The sequence below is a fragment of the Ochotona princeps genome, chromosome 5, assembly GCF_030435755.1.
Source record: "Ochotona princeps isolate mOchPri1 chromosome 5, mOchPri1.hap1, whole genome shotgun sequence".
Lineage (NCBI taxonomy): Eukaryota > Metazoa > Chordata > Mammalia > Lagomorpha > Ochotonidae > Ochotona > Ochotona princeps.
The window spans coordinates 93944885-93965553 of record NC_080836.1 but is presented as its reverse complement, the minus strand read 5'-3'; the positions used below and the strand labels follow the sequence as shown (position 1 = coordinate 93965553).

Genomic DNA, 20669 nt, shown 5'->3' with positions numbered 1-20669 from the left:
TTTTCCTTCACTTTCTACCTGAATAAATCATCACCTGACATCAAGATGGAGAAAGAAAAGTCATAATAACCAACCCCAAGTTGTCAAAACCTTATCTGAGAGAGGCCACATGTTAACTTCTCAGTTATAGTGGTTGCTTTTGTGGTGCAGAGGCGAGCTAGAGCAGCGCACTTGCCCTTACATCCAGTGCACACACCACTCGTTTTTAACCTCCCTTTGGCCTGTTCTTTTCCTGCAGATGCCCAACCACTGCATCTAGCTACTTGGGATTCTAATAGTAAAGTATTAAAATGAGTCACAATACTGTTTTCTCTCCTCTCATGTAGAGCATATGACAACCTTGAGATGTTCAATCAATGTTTTTTAAACCCATGGATGATTCTACAATCTCTCTCAACAAAAATAACCACTAATAGTTTACGGTTTTTCTTACTTTTTCCAAAGAATTCTCTAATTACAGAAAATGGAAACTTGAGTTATAGTGATATACTCCGTTAAAGGCTTAATGTCAGTGAATCACTGTGAAAAGATTACTAGTAGCAGAGGTTTGGCTCGGAGGTGCTGGGACTAATCTCACGTTTCCTCACACTGCAGGTAGGTGGGCATGAGGTATATTAAGGGCTCGGTTAGGTGTCCAACCACTCACCCACTCGTTCACTGACTCACCAAACATTTATTCAGCCTACTGGAAACTAGGAACAGTAAGCGACACTGGAAAATGGTGAAGACAGCGATTCTCTTGAGAATCCCCTCATTTGATGATAGAAGGCACAGATTAGGAACATACCTTACCCACTTACAAAGTGGGGCATAGAAGTAAGGAGCTGAAATGTGGAACAACACTGTAAGTTGGACTTACTGCTAGCCCTGTGGTAAAGCTGGTAGTGGGTATTTTTGAAAAGTGTAAAAGCTTGCTATTCATAGCGGCCCTCAGGCTATGTGATTTCAATGTGTGCATAGCATAGTGACTAGAAAATAGTTGCACTGCTATTCCTCGTTGCTGTAATAGCCCACGATATTTTCTGTAGGTTTGTCTGCACAATGTCCAGGGATGGTTTCAATGAATGGACACGGACAAGGTTGAAGCCAAGATAGAACTCTACCCTGAATTCCCATACCTAATTATCATTAGCTGCCCTCCTAAGCAGTTTAACAAGGACTGGGATGGGAAGTGGAACAGCCAGACCTGAACCCTGCACTCCAACACAGATTCTGGTGTTGCACACAGCAGCTTAAACCACTGTGCCGAATTATGTGCAGTTTTTTTCCCTCAGATATTTTCTATTTGTAGGTGATTGAATCTGTGAGAACAGAACCAATAGATGTTGAGGTTAACTATGTTTGTAATTGGAGACATACTTCTAGAGAAATACATTTCTGTTTGAAAAATGAAATCACTGTGTCAGAAATTTAATTACTCCTAAATATTCAGAAACTATACTTACATAAATGGAGAGAAAATAATTTCAATAATTTAAGTTTGTCTCCTTGTAGGTGCATTTCATTTCCTTCCTGAAAGAGAATCCGTTTCTCCAAACGCCTGTTTTCTTTCTAGCTGGCTCAGCTAAGTAATTGATTGAAGGTGCTGCTGTTTCATATAATTGTGCACAGATTGACTTCCATTGTATTGAAGTCCATATGATTTTTCCAGTGTCTTGGAAAGAGAATGCTTTCTTTTCTCAGGAAGAAATGTCCCCTCCCTATAACTGGGAAACATATTGTTACATGTCTATCATCTTTTAATTCCCAAGAGCATTTTAAAAAATACACACCATCTTGAAACCATAACAAAGACACCTTTATGATTTAGTCTGTAAAGCTTGCATCCTTTCCCAGATCTTTGCAGCCTAATGTTAAAATCCAGTGGTTGCAATTATGTTTTCTCCCTCTCCTGTCGTAATAGTCCAGTTTCTAGGTTGCTGCTCCATCGACGTACACCAATTGTTTCCTATAAAAGCAAATTATAAACTACACACAATATTATTCACCAAACCTTTCATGGTGGCAGTGTTGAACCTGGATTTGCCTAGTTCTCTCCATGACCATGAGCATCTCATGGAGACTTTGAGAATCCCTGGGAAGGGAAGCAGGCTGTTCCAGGGAGCACTTGCTTTCTGCCAGCTCTCTCTTTTCAGTTCCTGCAGCATCTTTGTGTTTCTTTTCCACGTGGTAGCGTTATATCTCCTAGTACTGTGACCGTTGGGTTTTCTGCTCCATTTCTCCTCTGTTCAGACACGGCCATGCCCCGTCCTACATACTAATTGCTGACTTTCTGCTTCTGCAGTGCTTGATTCATTGTGTCACATTTTCCCATGTGAAAGTGGACCAGGAACCTTGGCGAGGAGGTTAATGGATTTCTGAGTTACTCTTCTTTAACCCTGGAAGTCAGAGCAAGATGAGAGCTGGTGGTTGACCCATTTTATAAACCCAACCACACCACAGGCACTTCCACTGCACACTGGTAACGGGTTCCAGTGTGGTGGTAGCGTTACAGGATTCATTCAGGGTTGAAGAGACGCACAGTCTCTCAGTCTCTTCTCTTACCTTTACCTCTCCAAATTCAGTCAGACTTTTGATTTTGCTGTTGTACTTTTACTTGGCGGAATAGAAATAACTCCAAAACAGGAGACAGTACTTTTGGATTTTACTCAAGATGTACAACTAATTAGACTGCATGAACTTTCAGTGTTATCTGATCTGCTTTTTGAATCTCAATTTCCTCATCTTTAAAATGAGGGCATTTAGCCAAGTGATCTTTATCTTCTGATCTGGCTTTTACTTTCTGTGATTTCTATAATTCCATTATTTTCTCCAAAACCAATTATTTTTCCATATTGTATTTCAGTCACTGGGCCAAGGATCATAAATACAATTTTTAAATCTAAACGGACATTTGTGTTGTCTTTCTGAAAACTTTTTGTGAAGGTATCCTACTGCCTACTAAAAAGTTTTTATTGGTTTATTTGAAAGGCAAACTAACAGAGATGGAGAGAGGGAGAACTGAGAGAGAGAAAGAAAAGAGAAAGAAAGAAAGATAGAGTCAAATAGATCTTCTATATACTTCCTGAATCACCAAATGCCTACAGCAAGTAAGGCTAGGCCAGGCTGGAGCCAGGAGCCAGGAACTTTCCATGAATGCTGTGTAAGTTGCTGGAACCAATTACTTGGGCCATCATTTGATGCCTCCCAGGTATATTAGCAGCAAGCTAGATTGGAAGCAGAGACAACACTTGACCCTAGGCACTTTGATATCGAGAGAAAAACATCCCAAGCAGCTGCTTAATCCACTGCGCCACAACACTCACCTCTAACCTGACATTTAATACAAATGTCAAAACACTTTCTGAAAAAAATAAAGATTTTGGAGGTTCTGCATGATAGCCTAGTGGCTAAGTCCTCACCTTGCATTTGCAAGGATCCCATATGGGTGCCAGTTTGTGTCCTGGATGTTCCACATCTCATCCAGCTCCCCGTTTGTGACCTGGGAAAGCAGTGAAGAATGGCCCAAAGCCTTGGGACCCTACACCCATATGGGAGAAGTATAAAATCTTTCTGTCTCTCCTTTCTGTACCTGCTTTTCTAATAAAAATAAATGAAATTTTAAAAAGTGAAAGATTTCTCCCTTAACCTTTATAGGGTGGGAAGAGTAGTAATTGCGGGTAATCAGACCCAAGAGTACATTGGAAAGGCTGGTTTCCCTTGTTAATGTCTAATCTGTAATGAAGCTATATAAGAGGAAAGGAGGCAATTCCTTTAATAAGATATTCCTTATTAAAATTGTGCCACCAAAATCTGTTCTCTTGCTGTAAGCTAAGCAACAGATTTTGAGCATGACTATTCAATCAATGGTTGCTTCTTCCTGTTCCTTCTCAATGTCTGCTTTGGAAATGCACTCTGTTGCACCAGGTCACACTTTCCCAAGTTCATACAGGCCTTCAGCTAACTTCCTTTTCCTGAGGAACACATATACATTTCCTTCAAGACAGTCATTCCAAAAACATTAGCAGCAGTAAAGATACAGTAATCAAGAAACCTCAGGTTTTCATTAAAACTTCATTTGGCTCTTCCTTCTGGCACAACAAAATGGGCAACAAGCAGAGTTTTCCGACTCTCATAGCCAATACATATTTTCATGTGAGTGTGATACGAACTTTTGAATCTTTAGAACTGGCTCAGATCAACAGCACTTCCTGTCCATTTTCGCTGCATCCCTCTCCTGTCTAGTAACAGTTTGTGTCAACCCTTATCGGCACAAAAAGACTAATCTACAACAAAAGCAAAAAGTTTATCGTCATCTATATTTTTGTCATTATTTTTAAACTATTATGTGGTTTATAATTGGTTATTCTCCTTTGTAACAGCAATGGCCACCACTCATATTTCAGAAGTTCTTTGATGTTGATGGGAATGACTATTCTCTTTTTTTTTTTAATTATTTATTATTTAACCTCATTAATTACATTGTATTATGTGACACAGTTTCATAGGTACTTGGGTTCTCCCCACCCCTCCCCAAACCCTCCCACCATGGTGGATTCCTCCACCTTGTTGCATAACCACAGCTCAAGTTCAGTTGAGATTCCCCCATTGCAAGCGTATACCAAACATAGAGTCCAACATCTTATTATCCAGTCAAGTTCAACGGCTTCTTAGGTATACCCTCTCTGGTCTGAAGACAGAGCCAGCAGAGTATCATCCCAGTCAATTGAAAGCTCCAACATACCATCAGCAAAAATTTACATAATTATGGAATTAATTGACATAGTAATGAGTAACCGATATGTTAAAGATAAATGCGAGTTCCCAGCCACCTTCTGTGACCACCTCACCTATACTTCAATTTTAGTTTATATACAACATATAACATTCAAAACATAACATGTTATACATAACATCATATCATCTTAAATTAAGGCAAACATATGTATTTAACCTTTTGGGATTGGCTCATTTCCCTTAGCATTATGGTTTCCAGTTTGGCCCATTTGGCCACAAAGAACTGCATTTTGTTTTTTTTAATAGCTGAGTAGTATTCCATGGAGTAGATGAACCATAGCTTTCTTATCCAATCCTCTGTTGATGGGCATTTTGGTTGCTTCCATGTTTTTGCAATTACTGATTGTGCTGCTATGAGCATAGGAGTGCATGTTGGTTTCTCATAAAACAATTGTTCTGGATATATTCCTAGGAGTGCTATTGCTGGATCATACGGTATGTTGAATTTGAGTTGTTTGAATATTCTCCATACTGATTTCCATAGAGGCTTACCAGCCTGCAGCCCCACCAGCAGTGGAGTAGGGATCCCTTTTCCCCGCAACATCGCCAACAAGTGTTGTTGGTGCTTTTATTCATGTGGGCCAGTCTTACTGGCGTCAGGTGGTACCTCATTGATGTTTTAATTTGGATTTCCCTTATTGCCAGGGAACTTGAGCATTTTTTCATATGTTTATTTGCCATTTGGGTTTGTTCCTTTGTGAAGTGTTTGCCCATTTCCCGTGCCCATTTCTTGAGTGGCTTGTTTGTTTTGACATTTTGGTTGTTTTGTAGCTCTTTGTATATTCTGGAGATCAGCCCTCTATCACCTATGTCGTGTGCGAAGATCTTCTCCCATTCTGTGGGTTGCCTTTTTACTTTGTTGATTGTTTCTCTAGCTGTACAGAAGCTTCTTAGTTTGATGAGGTCCCAATTGTTTATTTTGGTCTTGATTTCTACTGCATTTGGAGTCTTTTTTAGGAAGTGAGGGCCTACCCCTAAGTGTTCCAGTGTGTTTCCAACATTTTCTTCCAAAAGTTTGAAGGTTTCTGGATGTAGGTTTAGATCTGTTATCCATTTAGATTCGATCTTAGTGTATGGTGAGAGATGTGGATCTATTTTTTTGTTTCTGCAGGCTATTAACCAGTTGTCCCAACAGCATTTATTGAACAGACCTTCCCATTTGCCTGGATTGTCGTTTGTCTTTTTGTCAAAGATTATTTGGCTGTATCTGTGTGGGTTTCCTTCTGGTGTTTCTATTCTGCTCCATTGATCTTCCTCTCTATCTTTGTGTCAGTACCACGCTGTTTTGATAACCACTGCCCTATAGTATGTCCAGAGGTCCGGAACTGTGATTCCCCCTGCTAACTTCCTGTTCTTCAGGATGGTTCTAGCTATCCGTGGTTTTTTGTGCTTCCAGATGAACCTTTGGATCATTGTTTCCAGTTCCATGAAGAATGTTTTGAGCAATTTGATTGGGATTGCGTTGAATGTATATATTGCTTTTGGCAGTATAGACATTTTAATGATATTGATTTTACCTATCCAGGAACATGGGATGTTACTCCATCTTTTGAGGTCTTGTTCAATTTCTTTTTTAAGTAGTTTGTAGTTTTCTTCAAATAAGTCTCCTACATTTTTGGTTAGATTTATTCCCAGATATTTCATACTTTTCTCTGTTATTTTGAATGGTATCTTGCTGGTTAAGTCTTTTTCCATCTTGGGGCTGTTCGCATACACTATGGCTGTTGATTTTTGTTCATTAATTTTGTACCCTGCCACTCTACCAAACTCTCGTACAAGTTCTAGCAGTCTCTGTATTGAGTCTCTTGGCTCTTCTACATAAAGAATCATATCATCTGCATATAGTGAGAGTTTGACTTCTTCGTTTCCCATTTGGATTCCTCTGATTTCTTTTTCTTGTCTTATGGCCTCAGCGAGTACCTCTAGGACTATGTTGAATAGTAGTGGAGAAAGTGGACATCCCTGTCTTGTTCCAGATCTCAGTGGGAAGGGTTCCAGCTTTTCTCCATTCAGTATGATGCTGGCGTTGGGTTTTTCATATATGGCTTTAATTATGTTGTGGATTTTTCCATCTATGCCTACCTTGCTTAGGGTTTTTAGTAGGAAGTGGTGTTGGATTTTGTCGAAAGCTTTTTCTGCATCTATTGATACTATCATGTGATTCTTGTTTTTCAGTTTTTGGATGTGGTGTATCAGATTTATGGATTTCCGAATGTTGAACCATCCCTGCATTCCAGGGATGAATCCTACTTGATCTGGATGAACGATCTGTCTGATGTGTTTTTGAATTCTGTTGGCTAGGATTTTGTTGAGAATCTTAGCATCAATGTTCATCAAAGAGATAGGTCTGTAGTTTTCTTTCTCTGTTAGTTCTCTGTCTGGTTTTGGGATTAAGGTAATGTTGGCTTCATAGAATGAGTTTGGAAGGGTTGCCTCTTTTTCTATTGTTTTGAAGAGTTTGTAGAGGATTGGGGTCAGTTCTGTTCGGAATGTTTTGTAGTGAAGCCGTCTGGGCCTGGGCTTTTCTTTGTTGGGAGGTCTTTAATCACTGATTCAATCTCTACTTCAGTTATGGGTTTGTTCAGGTCGTTTGTTGCCTCTGGGCTAAGTTTTGGCAGGTGGTACAAGTCTAAGAACTTTTCCATTTCTTGGTGATATTCTGATTTGTTGGAGTACAGTGCTTTGTAGTAATTTCTAATTATGGCCTTAATGGATGCGGTGTCTGTTGTTATGTTGCCTTTTTCATCTTTGATGCTGTTAATTCTTGCCTTCTCTTGTTTTTTCTTTGTCAGTCTGGCCAGTGGGGTGTCTATCTTGTTTATCTTCTCAAAAAACCAGCTTTTTGATTCATTGATTTTGTGTATGGTTTTTTTTTTTTAAATTTCTATCTGGTTGATTTCCTCCCTTGTTTTGATGATTTCTTGTTTCCTATTGTGTGTGGGGCTCTTCTGCTGTTGTTTTTCCAATTCCTGGAGGTGTGTGTTTGGTTCCTGTATTTGGTGCCTTTCTTGGGCCTTGACATGACCTCCAATTGCGATGAGTTTACCCCATAGCACTGCTTTGGCAGTGTCGCACAAATTTTGGAATGTTGTGTCAGAGTTTTCATTTGTTTCCATAAATTTTTTGATCTCATCTTTAATTTCTTCTCTGATCCATTGTTCGTTTAATAGCATATTGTTCAGCCTCCAAGAGTTTCTGTATTTCCTGGGGCATTTTGAATTGCTGATTTCCAGCTTCATTCCGTGGTGGTCTGAGAGGGTACATGGTATGATTCCTATCTTTTTGAAGTTATTTAGGTTTGCTTTGTGTCCTATCATGTGGTCGATCCTGGAGAAGGTGCCATGCACTGCTGAAAAAAATGTATAATCTGTGGCCTTAGGGTAAAAAATTCTATAAATGTCAACCAAGTCCAGTTGTTCTATTGTTTGTATGAGCTCTGTTGTTTCTTTGTTGAGTTTTTGTTTTGTTGATCTGTCTATTGTTGTTAGTGGGGTGTTAAGATCACCCACTATTATTGTGTGCATATCTATGTCTCCCCTTAAGTCCGTGAGTAATTGCTTCACGTAGCTAGGTGCGTTTGAATTTGGTGCATATATGTTCACAATGGTAATTACTTCCTGATGGATCAGTCCCTTCACCAATATATAATGTCCTTCCCTGTCCTTTTTGATGTGTGTCAGATTGAAGTGCACATCATCTGAAATTAAGACAGCTACCCCAGCCTTTTTTTCTCGTCCATTGGCATGAAATATCTGTTTCCAACCTTTCACTTTCAGCTTCTTCGAATCTCTTCTGGTTATGTGTCTCTTGTAGGCAACAGATAGTTGGGTGCTGTTTGATAATCCATTCTGTTAATCTATGCCTTTTGATTGGTGAGTTCAGGCCATTTGTGTTAAGAGTTAAAATTGAGAGGTTATGATTTTGCCCTGCTATACTTGTTTTTGTGGGTGTTGATATCTGTGCCCTTCCTTGTGTGGACTTTAGTGGGGAGATCTTCCTGTTTGCCATCTTTGCTTATGATTCGCCTCCTTTTTTTCTGGATTTAGTGCATTTCTAAGGAGATTTTGTAGAGCTGGTTTTGTGCTGGCATATTCTTCTAATTTCTCTTTGCTGTGAAAGTATTTGATTTCGTTCTCAAATACGAATGAGATCTTTGCTGGGTGCAATATTCTTGGTTGACAGTTGTTCTGATTCAGGATTTGGAAGATCTTTGTCCATTCTCTTCTTGCTTGTAAAGTCTCTTCAGAGAAGTAAGCAGTGATCCTGATTGGTTTTCCCAAGTATGTGATCTTTTCTCTGCTTCGTACTTGTCTTAGGATTCTTTCTTTGTCTTCGTTGGAGTGGAACTTGAGCACCATATGTCTGGGTGAAGATCGCTTTGGGTCATATCTGCTGGGAGTCCTCTGACCGTCCTGGATTTGGGCTGGGTTCATGTTCCAAGTGTTTTGAAAGTTTTCCTGTATAATTTCGTCGAGCACCATTTGCATTCCTGACTCTTTTTCCGCTCCTTCAGGAAGGCCAATAATCCTAATATTTGATTTTCTGAGGTTGTCTTTCATTTCTTGTATGGTCTTATTGCTTTGTTCAGACTTGTCTCCAGCTGTTTAATGAACTGGGTATGTTCGTTTTGTGTGTCTTCCGTTTCAGAGATCCTCTCTTCTGCTGTATTTGTTCTGTTGGTTAGGCTCTCAATTTTGTGCTCTAAGTCAAGGATTTTACTTTTCATTTGCTGTATTTCTGAGGCTATGTGGTTCTTGAATTCCTTGAAGTCCTCCCAATTCTTCTCATTGTCTCTGACATATTTTAACATTATTTTTTTTTGAATTCCTTGTCTGGTAGATCTTCTATGTCTTCATCTCGCATCTCCGAAATAGACATTGGCTTTTGATCCTTTATTGGTAGGGTGTTGGCACTCTCATCTGGATCATTACCTTTTCTGGTATTTCTTCCCATTGTGTTAGTGTTTCTTTTTTGAGAGACCTAGGCACCAGTGTGCTGAGGGGTCTCCAAGCACTATCCTGTAGAGATCGGAGTCTGCAGGCGTGGAGTAGCAGGGTGTGGGAATTTTCAAGGCACTTTTGGTGCGTCTCCAGAACACTGGACCTCAGGGCGCCACTTCCAGGGCCCAGCGGATTCAAAGCGCACTCTCAGCTCGTCCCCTACAGGTATGCTACCACAGGGCGTGGGGGAGTGAAGGCACTCTCTGTGTGCGCCCCCTGTGCGCGGGATCACAGGGCTCGGAGGATTCTAGGTGCTTTCTCGGTGTGTCCCCAGTGCCAGGGACTGCAGGGCGTGGAGGTTCCAGGTGCTCTCTGGGAACGCATCCTGCACACGGGTCCGCAGTGCTCTCCTGGTTTGTCTGCCAAGCACGGGACTATAGGGCGTGGGGTGTTCCAGGTGCTCTCTGGAAGCGCCTCCTGCACAGGCCCGCCCACCCCAGCGCTTGCAGGGGACCGACCGCCCCAGCGCTAGCACGGGACTGCCCAGCCCAGAGGCGTGCTTGGGTTCCTGTGGGATAGCACCGCCCAGCTGAGTGCCAGACCGCAAAGGCATGGGGGAGTATTCAGTGTGCCTTTTGCCTTTATCCCAGACACTGTTTTGGCAGTTTCAAGGCACTCGCCCTGTGTCTCTAGACGCTGGAGTCTGGGGGGGAGGGGCGGGGAGACAAGCACCAATTGTGTTCAGGCTCTGTGCATGCCCCTGGGGGGCCAACTCCCGAAGCCTCCAACTCACCACTGTCCCCACCCAACTCACTCAAACCTCAGGTTCTTGTAGTCTGCCTCTTCCTCTTTTGGGAACCCTAGCCGCGGGTGCGTCTCCCGGCTACTGCGTCCGTTGCTGGTCCCGGCGGGTGCAAGCGGCTGGAACCTGGAGGCTGCGGCTGGAACCTGGAGGCTGCGGCTGGTGCAGGTCCCGGCGGGGCTTGGCGACCAGGGTGGGTGGATGCTGGTGCTTCCCGATGACTCAGGGTCCTGGTGTCCGCAGCGGGCGCAGGTCCTGGCGGGTCCTGGTGACCAGGGTGAGCAGATGCCAGAGGGTCCCAATCACCGCCGGTCCTCACGGCCACAGCTTCTGCGCGTAGGTCTGCGGGTCGGTCTGCGGGTCGGTCTGCGGCTTTCAGCGTCTGCACTCAAAGGTGACTCAGCAGGTCAGGAGCGGAAAGTCGTCTTCCCTGCCCTTTGTTTTGTTTTGTTTTTCCCTGGTTGCTCTTCCAAGTTGTGTGTATTTTTTTGGTTCCACACTGCCCAGGGAACTTCACATTCTTCTCCCTGTAGTTCTATGCTGCTCCACTTACGCTTTTGTCGCGTTCTAGCCCTCTCTGTCTGTGAGCTCTCTCACAGTCTTCCTCCTATGTCGGCCATCTTGCGAGTCTCCCAATGACTATTCTCTTAAACAACTTTGTGCAGCCCTGCCCAGTTAATGAGCAGGAGGAGGGAATGGTACCTTGAGCAGTCCCTACTTGCTGCTGAGATCTCTAACAGCTGTATCTTTGACATCTCTATAGACAAGTTCAACTAGTTCCTACTAACTAACCATGAGCTCTCAGCTGCTATGTAGATCTGTAGAGTCATATCTGTGCCTTTCTGTTGATTTGATTTGCATTTGATAATGTGCTGTACGTGGGGATCATAATTTGTCTCTAAAAATGACATATAACTATTAATTTATCAGAGTTCCACAACATCTCTGGGAACAACTATCACATTCCTATACCCATTTTTTTTTTAAGAAGATGGAGACTAGATAAGTTATGCTATCTTCCTGCCAATTGAAAAGGAAAGTCTGGGCATGGAGCCCGTTTACTATGTTGCTTCGTATCTCAGAGCGGCAATTGATGTTATGTTTATTTACATAGCATGAGAATGGCACTCACTACAGCCTTCTTTCATATTGTTCTTTTAAAAGATCTTTTATCTGGTTTGATTTGCTTTTTGCATTCTTTGACAAATGGCCCTTACTTCCTAAAACCATACACAGTGATACAAATGTTTAGTGATCCAGAAATGATATGTCAATTCTTGGTGTGATGGTATCTTTTTTTCTTTCTCCAGGCCCACCATCTGCTCCTCTCAATCTCATTTCGAATGTAAATGAGACATCCGTGAACTTGGAATGGAGCAGTCCTCAGCATACAGGTGGTCGTCAGGATATCTCCTACAATGTGGTGTGCAAGAAATGTGGAGCTGGCGACCCCAGCAAGTGCCGACCCTGTGGAAGTGGGGTCCATTATACACCCCAGCAGAATGGCCTGAAGACGACCAAAGTCTCCATCACTGATCTTTTGGCTCATACCAACTACACGTTTGAAATCTGGGCTGTGAATGGCGTGTCTAAATATAACCCTAGCCCAGACCAATCTGTTTCTGTCACGGTGACAACCAACCAAGCAGGTAGGAATGAAATCTTAAACTATCCTCTGAATGTGTAATGAAGAAAAGGACACAGTGAAGCTCTTGGATGATATCAACATTGTATCACAGTAAAAGTAGAACCAATGATAAACCTCGTTATCATGCAGTATATACTTAGAAGTAAGTTTATTGATTCAGAAAATAATTTTTTGAATAGTAACTGAATAGTGTACCTTGTTGTAGATAGTAGCAGAGTGACAGATGAGGTGGTGTGTGATTGAAAGGCGATGGTGCTCTTGTGAGCAGAATCACTCAATGCTCTGCTTCTTTTGTGAAAGAGTCATTGTGAACATCTTGATCATAAGCCTATCATTAGGCATTAGAGCATTTACAGGTGACATATAATTGCAAAGTGGACTTTTTAAAAATTATACAGAGATATATCTTGGCATTTGTTGTTTTTTCTACCAAAAGCAATAGCAACAATAGCTTTTCCCTTGTCCTTTAACATAAAATCATATGAATAATCTCTATACTGCATAGTAGGGTTTCTTTATGAATGTATGGTTAAGAAGGTTTGTCCTAAGTTATGCACCAGTTTTTCAGCCATTTTCATAGTACAATCCATCATTGATTTGGTGACAAAGAAGCAATTGTTATGAGGGTACTCTGGTATCAAAGATAAGCTTATGCAAGTGACGTTTAGCCTATTCATTGAAATGCTGGTTGAAATATTGATGTGAGTTTCCCAGTCCTATTTTGATCCCAGCCCAGAGCTGTTGCAGGCATTTGGGGAGTGAACGATCAGATTCTTCCTCTGGTCTGTCTCTGTTTTGGTGCAGATAATTCTGAAAGCATGCATACGTTTTTTAATTTCATTCAATTCCACGAATATTTTGAAGATCCCCTCCTGTCTCCCATTTCTAGCATCATTTCCTTGTAATCCAGTTGGGTTAAAAAAAAAGTTTCTGTTGAGTTATTTGCTGAACTGATTCTTGAATACCAAATGTTTTCAAAATCCAGTTATTTATGTTTTGACCCCTGAGCAACAAATCTGTAGTCCTTTCCTGAAGGAGTTTCCCCACGTCCATTTATTTTCCATCACTGACTTCCTATTATTTCTGGAGAGTTAGCGGCAGGAAAGAAAAACTGTGGTTTAACCTCTTATAAAGCTCTCAAGAGCAGCACACATTGCCAGAAAAGGGTTCTATGAACTGCCAAGAATCCTATTACTGTTTGCTACACTTTCTCTTAAATGAACATTTCATAAGTGCACTCCATACTTGAGTAACATATCTGCACTAATTGATCCTGTGGTGAAAATTACTCCAGTGTTCCAATCCAAAACCATTATTTTTTCATTTTTCCTAAGTTCTAGAGTAAATAAAAGGTTCAAACTTGGGGAAAGATTTTGAACAGTGACTAAAACAGAAAATCTTACTGGAATGTGTCTCCAGTTATGCAAGTGTCAACAGTGTTTTAAAATAAGTGGTGTGAACAAATCGGGAGAGTGATCCTTGATTTTTTTTTCTACAAGACTAGAATGGGGCAAGAGTATGGTTACATCATAAGTATGCTGTGAGTTCCAACTTCTTATTAATTCTTTTTTGAAAGAAAGCAATGAAATCATTCCACACAGATCCTGTGCATGTACATAGGTGCCCCTGAATTAGAAGTAGCCAGAGAAGCATCACACTCCTGGCAAATCTGGTTTAACGACTCAGTGAATTTGTCTATGTTCAGTCCCCTTCCACGTTTTTGGCTGTGCCTAAACCCATCACTACATCATGTTCTTTGTTTTTCCAAATTAAAATTAGAAATGGACCTTCAGAGGCCTCAACAACACAAGGTGAAGTTGTTCTACTTGGCTGATAGAAGCTGAGAGAAGCATGCCAAGAAGAAACTGGGCTCCCCAAAATTTATGTTACTCTGTATACATAACAATACAAGCCAAGGGATTATTTCAATGCCTTCCAGGTCAAAAGGCACTCAAAGCTCTAAGAGAAATTCTTAAGATTCAAAATACATTACTAGAAGGGGAGAAAAAGTCAATCTTATTTAAAATATAGGTGTAATACTTTCAGATCTAGGAGGAAAAATGGACAGTGGATTCCTCTGATCCAATGAAGTTTTTTTCTGCCACAGCAACAAGTCTTGCCAAGATGTTTGCTGAATACAAGCAAATTCCAGCTTCTTATTTTAATTTTGTGAAGGCTAGTGCTGGGAAGCTGTTCAAAATTAAAAATAAATCTTTCAGTAAAGAGACCACCTATTTTCTCTTGGTAGAAAATAATGTAAGTGCACAAAACCCTGTCTCATTGTCCTACCATAATTTGAAGTTTGCTCATTCAAAATCATTGGGATAGTTTGTCCTTGATTAACAAACCCTCTCTTCATGGTAGTGCAGATTAATAACACAGGCCAAAGTTCTGGGTGTAGGTAGCTGCTATAAATTCTATCAGGGCTGCCCCAAGAATATTTACATACCATTATATTCTCATTGCAGCTATTCCTCTGTTTCATTAAACTCAATTCCGTAAGGATCACTATAAGCAATCTTGTCTCGCTCCCTAAGAAAAGCATACAATTAATGAATGCTTGGAATTTAGCACCTGGATGCCACAAAGTTTAGTGGCATCTGTCTTTGCTATGTTCTTTGTCTCATCAATGATGGGTCAACCAAACTGAACCAAACCACACCAAATGCACAAAACCTGCCCTATTGCCCTATTTTTCCTTCCTTCCTTCCTTCTTTCCTTCCTTCCTTCTCCCTTCCTTCCTTCCTTCCTTCCTTCCTTCCTTCCTTCCTTCCTTCCTTCCCTTCCTTCCTTTCTTCCTTCCTTTCTTTCTTTCTTTCTTTCTTTCTTTCTTTCTTTCTTTCTTTCTTTCTTTCTTTCTTTCCTGATTCTCACTACCTTTGAGAATTTGGCAGTTAAACAACAGCTCAACATAAGTGAAGTGAGTCATCCTGCTAATGTAGGAACCAGTACTGGGAACTAAGAAGGATTCTATGCCTGAACGTACAAAGTTGCTTTCCTTAAAAAATATTAGCTAATAGCACAGATGATAGCATTCATAAATTCAACTGGTCTTTTTTCCTATTTCTAACACAGAACTATATATACATCTGTACTGCAAGATGTGAGGTTATCTAGGGTTTGATTATTTTAACTGAACAACATGGTGTGAATGTGTCTGTCTGTCCTTATGGTTATTGGAACCATTGTATCCCAAATTTTACTTGTTTCTTTGCTTTAAGTTTTATTTCCTGGGCCTGGCATGATAGCATAGTGGTTAAAGTCCTCACCTTGCACACCCCGGGATCCCATATGGGTGCCATTTCTAATCCCAGCAGCCCGCTTCCCATCCAGCTCCCTCCTTGTGGCCTAGAAAAGTAATTAAGGATGGCCCAAAGCTTTGGGACCCTGTACCCATGTGGGAACCCAGAAGAGCATATGGGCTCCTGGCTTCAGATCAGCACAGTCTTGGGCTGTTGCAGCCCCTTGGGGAATGAATCAACAGACAGATGATCTTTGTCTCTCCTCCTTTCCAATAAAAATAAAGTGAATCTTAAAAAAAATAATAATAAAGTTTGAAAATTTGATCTCTTGGCCTCATAGCAGTACCTTCATATCAGAGTTTGATAGACAGCAAGTCTATCCTTGGGCTAGATTGTGGCTTAACATGGGAGAGGTTGCCTGTTTATTCGATTGCACTTTTTTAATGCTAACAGCAAGATGCTGCTGTTGATGTTCTTGGAGGACAGGTAGCTACAACTTTTGTGGTCTTTTCTGGGCTCCTGGTGAATCCTTTTCCAGTGGTTTCGCCATGTGAGACTAGCATGAATTAGACTAGGATTGGACCATTCAGAAAAACTCAGGGAAAAAAATCACACCAGCAAAAAAGTGTTATCACGCCACTGTGCAGCTGATATAATTGATACATACTGTTGATTAGCACATTTGTTTACACTAAAAACAAAACCAGTTAACTCACTTTGTTAAGTAGTGATAAATTTAATAAAACCAAAATGAGTACAGAAAAGAAAATAACCAAGTGTAAAAGACACTTTGTCTTGTATTACTCAACAGACAAGTTCCCATTCTCTCTCTCTCTGCCATCTTTTAATTAGACGTATTGTATTATTTGAGTGGGATAATGGAGAACAGTGGGGCTCATCATCCCCACTGGGCATAATTGCTGCCTGTCTTGCAGAAGAAGAAGAAAGCTTCAAGGGGTAAGGCCGGAGAAAGAGAAAGCCTTGAGAGAAATGGGGTTAGATAATGTAGGTATGATAGAGCTGGGTTTTTCGGGGTCTGGAATTATTTTTTTTTTCTGACTAAAATGGGAAAACCTACAAATTAAAAAATTTTATAAAATAAGAAACAGATATTCATAAATGTGCCCAGGTAAACCTCTTCAGTTTCTGGCTGGAGAATTCTGCCTCTAGTTGAAATGAATATGCTTCACATAAGAGGACTATTACATAGCTTAAGAATTGGAAGAAGCAGGAAGAAGAGAGAGATATTATAAAGCCTGGTCTGACTGAACATGAAGCTGTTGGGGAAAAAAATGTGCTGACAGTGTCCGTGGTTCCATGTCAGGATGAGCTCCAGGGTGAGTTTCAAGTGTGCAAATGGACAAGCAGCTAGCGCAGCTTGATGACTTTAAGAATCATATTAGAAAAAGGAACACTAAACTCAAGCGAAGTATGGATTTTCTATGATTTTGATTTTTTGAAAAAGTCATGTATATTGGAAAGAAACATATGTTTGCTTATTTAACACCCTAGAGTAAGGGTCAGGAAATTGTAGACCTGGGGCTAAATCCAGTTCTCCATCTGCTATTGTGTAGACCGCTAAGAATGACTTTGACTTTCTGAAGAGTTGAAAGTAATCAATAAAGAGTAAAATTCTGTAACATTTAAGATTTATGTGAAATTCAGCCTTTTTCAATGAATTTACTTTCTAGAAATGCAGTTTTATCATAACTAATACCCTTTCATTTGTTCATATTATACTATGTTTTCTCTAGCTCCTGACAGATACTGAGTACCTGCAACACAGTAAAAGGCCCACAAAGCGAGGTGTAACTGCCTCACCTTTCACAGAGAGTGTGCTCTCCTCTGCTCTAGGGAACTAAACAAGAAAGGGGCTTAGTCAGAGGACAGGTAGAGAGTAGATGATGACCGCTTGTGTCCTCCGTGGCGAGCTGCACCCTGGCAGTGCGAGTGCTGGATTCACACTTAGGCTAATATTAGATTTCAAATGATATTGGTTTGTCAAGATATCTTCTTTGGAGAAGTTTTCTTTGTAAAAGAGAAGTAACTAGAATAATTTCAACGACGCCTTTGACTTCTTGAAGCACAAAACTTTTCCCTATGATACTGGGTTCAAGCGGACGGTGGAATGCACACGCACTTTACCGCTTTGACAAGGAATGTTCTGGTTCAGTTGAACAGGTGCATCATTCAATCTTTTGTGTGGATCTGAGGTGCTGGTGCCAATTTTCTCTCTAGACAATCACATAGTCTGTTCTCGATTGTCCTCAACATAGATAATTTCCTCCTTGCCATTGAGCTCTAACCATGCTATTTTTCCTTACTCCTAAGTATTTAAAAGAGACCGAAATGAAAAAAGCCAGTAGAACTCTGCTTCTATCATACGTATTAAAATCTTTACAATAATCCCATTGGGAGATTTTCCTAAAAATTTGTTGTATGTTTTCAGTTGTTGGTTTGTAATGGTGAGGATCTCTAGGGTGGAAGTCTCTCTAACATTGGAGAGTCTTTCAGTGTCTGTGTGACTACAGTGCTGAACCTGCACACAATGGGCTTCCGAAAATCCCAGCTGAGGTTTTCTCATTAACACCTCTGAGCCAGCCACAGGCTTCTGGTTTAGGTCACAATATCTGTGAAATGTACTTTAAAAGACATACAATACATTTCATGATTCTAATTTTATTTCCTTAGAATAGTATTGCTACTATTGTAATGCATAAGCATACCTACTAATTATGATCATAATTAAAAATACGCTAACAGATCTGTAATGGTGTCACCTGCAGCATGTGTTTTGGATTAATGAATTTATATTCAGGGTGGGTGCCACAAGTTCCTACCAAAGAGGAAAAATACAAAACAAATTCGCAAGAGAATCTAGTAAATTATCCAGCTTCAAGGTTGAGTGAGCAGGATAGACAAACAGTCCATCTGTGGAGCCTACTAGTGATTATTGCATAGAAGTAAAGGTTAGGCTACAGTTTTTTTAAAAAAGGTAAATATTTCATTCTAAGAAAATGAAGGTTTTATTTATAGACCCAGGACTGAGAGCACTGTTTTTCCTGACTCCCTTCCCATTGCTCCGACATAAATATACACGTGTTCATTTGTAAGAAGGGAAATCCATTCGCTGCCATTGGCTTGACAGTCTCATTCTGATTCGTATTTCATTTCTCACTGCTGTGTTTCCTACGTTGAACATACCCCAACCAGCTTGTACACTCCGGAGAAGCTATCAGGAGATTTGAAAAATAAGTGTCGGGCTGAGATGAGAAATGAACAGTACGAGGCTAGCAAGGCTTTAGGTGGGCTTCTAAATTATCCAGTTGTCATTTCAACTGGGTAAATTAATTATTATCTCCTCAGAGGAGCCGAAGACACTCTGGAGTCCTGTCTGCAATTGAACATCGCTGAAAAGATTGAGAGAAAGTATCAAAAGCTTCCATTAACCCCCTGCTGATGTCTTGAAATAGGTTTTTCTTTCCTTCAAACATCACGAAAACCCAAAAGCCCTGCTGCAGGACTAATCCTGTATTAAGAGCTCTTAGGCCTTAATTGAAATGCCTGTTCATGACACCCAAATACACAGAGCCTTCATTTGAATCATCATGTGAACAGACAATAGGAAAGCGTCTTAAATGTGGTCTTCAGATGAAGACTGGGGGAAATGTGTGTATTCATTTATTTATCTGAGAGTCAGAGAAAGAGAAAAAGAGAGAAAAGAAGGCATTATCATCCACTGCGCTGGTTAGTTCTCTTGATACTTGCAACAGCCGCTGCTGGGCCAAGCTGAAGCCAGGAGCCAGGAACTCAGTTCACAATCCAGGATGCCCATGTAGGTGGTAAGAAATCAGCTACCTTAGCCATCATCTGCTGCCTCCCAGGATCCACATTACCCAAGACTTGGAACCCAGGTACTCCAACATAGAACACAAGGATCCCGACGCCCTTCCTCATGGAGGATCTTTTTTGGGTTTACATTTTAATCTATCAAGATAAGAAAATCTTACATCTCACCGTTAGTATGAAGAATATCTCTCATGTCATGATCCTCTGCTTTTTTTCCCACCATCTCAGTATGTACACATTCATTCTCCTCATTTGTATAACATGTGATGAATAAAACAATTTCCATTGATTTCCTCCACATGGTGAGGGTGGCAGGCGTTACATTGAACGCTCACCCAGTGAACACTGAATTTTCTTTGTGAAATACCACTACTGCTTTGCTCACAGCTGAGGGTCAGCATCAAGAGTACTGTGGGAATCTGGCAAAATTGTCAAGCAGATGACCTCCAATTAGACACAGGATTGAAAAAAAAATTGTATTAAATGGCTTCTTTCTCCATCCCCAACCACTGATAGCCTGACCTGGAGGAACATTACAGGAGCTCCTCTCTAAATCAGCTTAGCATCTAAATCACCATGAAGTACTTCCTAAAACTGACTCTCTGTAAAATATCTTAAAAATGAAATTACAGGGATTTGAAATACTCGTTTTCTTTACTATCTCTTTTTATTGGGGCAGGGGGAGACAATGGAGAATGGCCCACCCCTTCTTGCTTTGCAATGGAAATAGCCATACAGATTTGTCATATAGTTGAATCCTCATCACTACCACCCTGCAACAATAGACAAGAAAAGCCTTTCTGATGAAGTCTACTGGATAGTTTTTAAAACAAAATTTTATCCAGGAATTTATTAGATAGACATACAAACAAGTCTTAACTCTGTAGCCTCAGTTTTTCAATGGGTACTAGACACCAAAACCAAGTCATGTGTTCTTCTTCAGTGTTGAAGAAGCACGGTTCCCTGTATATACTTGTGTTGACCTTGATAACGTATTTTGAACTGCAGATCAGCCTCCTGAATCAGTCCCATTTTTTATGTTTCCTTACCAAAATTGCAGCACTGAGAATCAAACCAAGAAGTTTGAATAACAAACTAGCAGACAGCTTGATGTAGCCTTTTCCAAAATTTCTAAGACAATCGAGGACTCCTTTACTGAGTTCCTGTTGCCTTGTTTTACACTTCAGACAAGGAAAAGAATAAGGGCAAAATCCAACTCAGAACATCGGGAGTGTCGCCTGTAACCACAGGCCATGGGCAGACAATTTAAAAAGTTTACAAATTGTGTTTAAAGTCCTCGTTATATACCCCAGTGTAGATGAAGCAGCTAATGTAGGTACAACTTCAAGAAGCTAGCAATATAGTTAAAGGATCTTCATGCATTGGAATGATGTGTTGTTTAGGGAAGAATG

General features: G+C 40.7%; 1 protein-coding gene across 2 annotated transcripts in view; it reads left to right on the top strand.

Annotated features, from left to right (window-relative positions):
* EPHA4 (EPH receptor A4) overlaps positions 1-20669 on the top strand; it is a 154774-nt gene that overhangs the window by 79967 nt on the left and 54138 nt on the right. For both annotated transcript variants that reach the window (XM_058665065.1, XM_004576783.3), the window contains exon 5: positions 11829-12167. In XM_058665065.1, coding sequence (XP_058521048.1) covers positions 11829-12167 — 339 coding nt within the window. The remainder of the gene's footprint in view (positions 1-11828; positions 12168-20669) is intronic.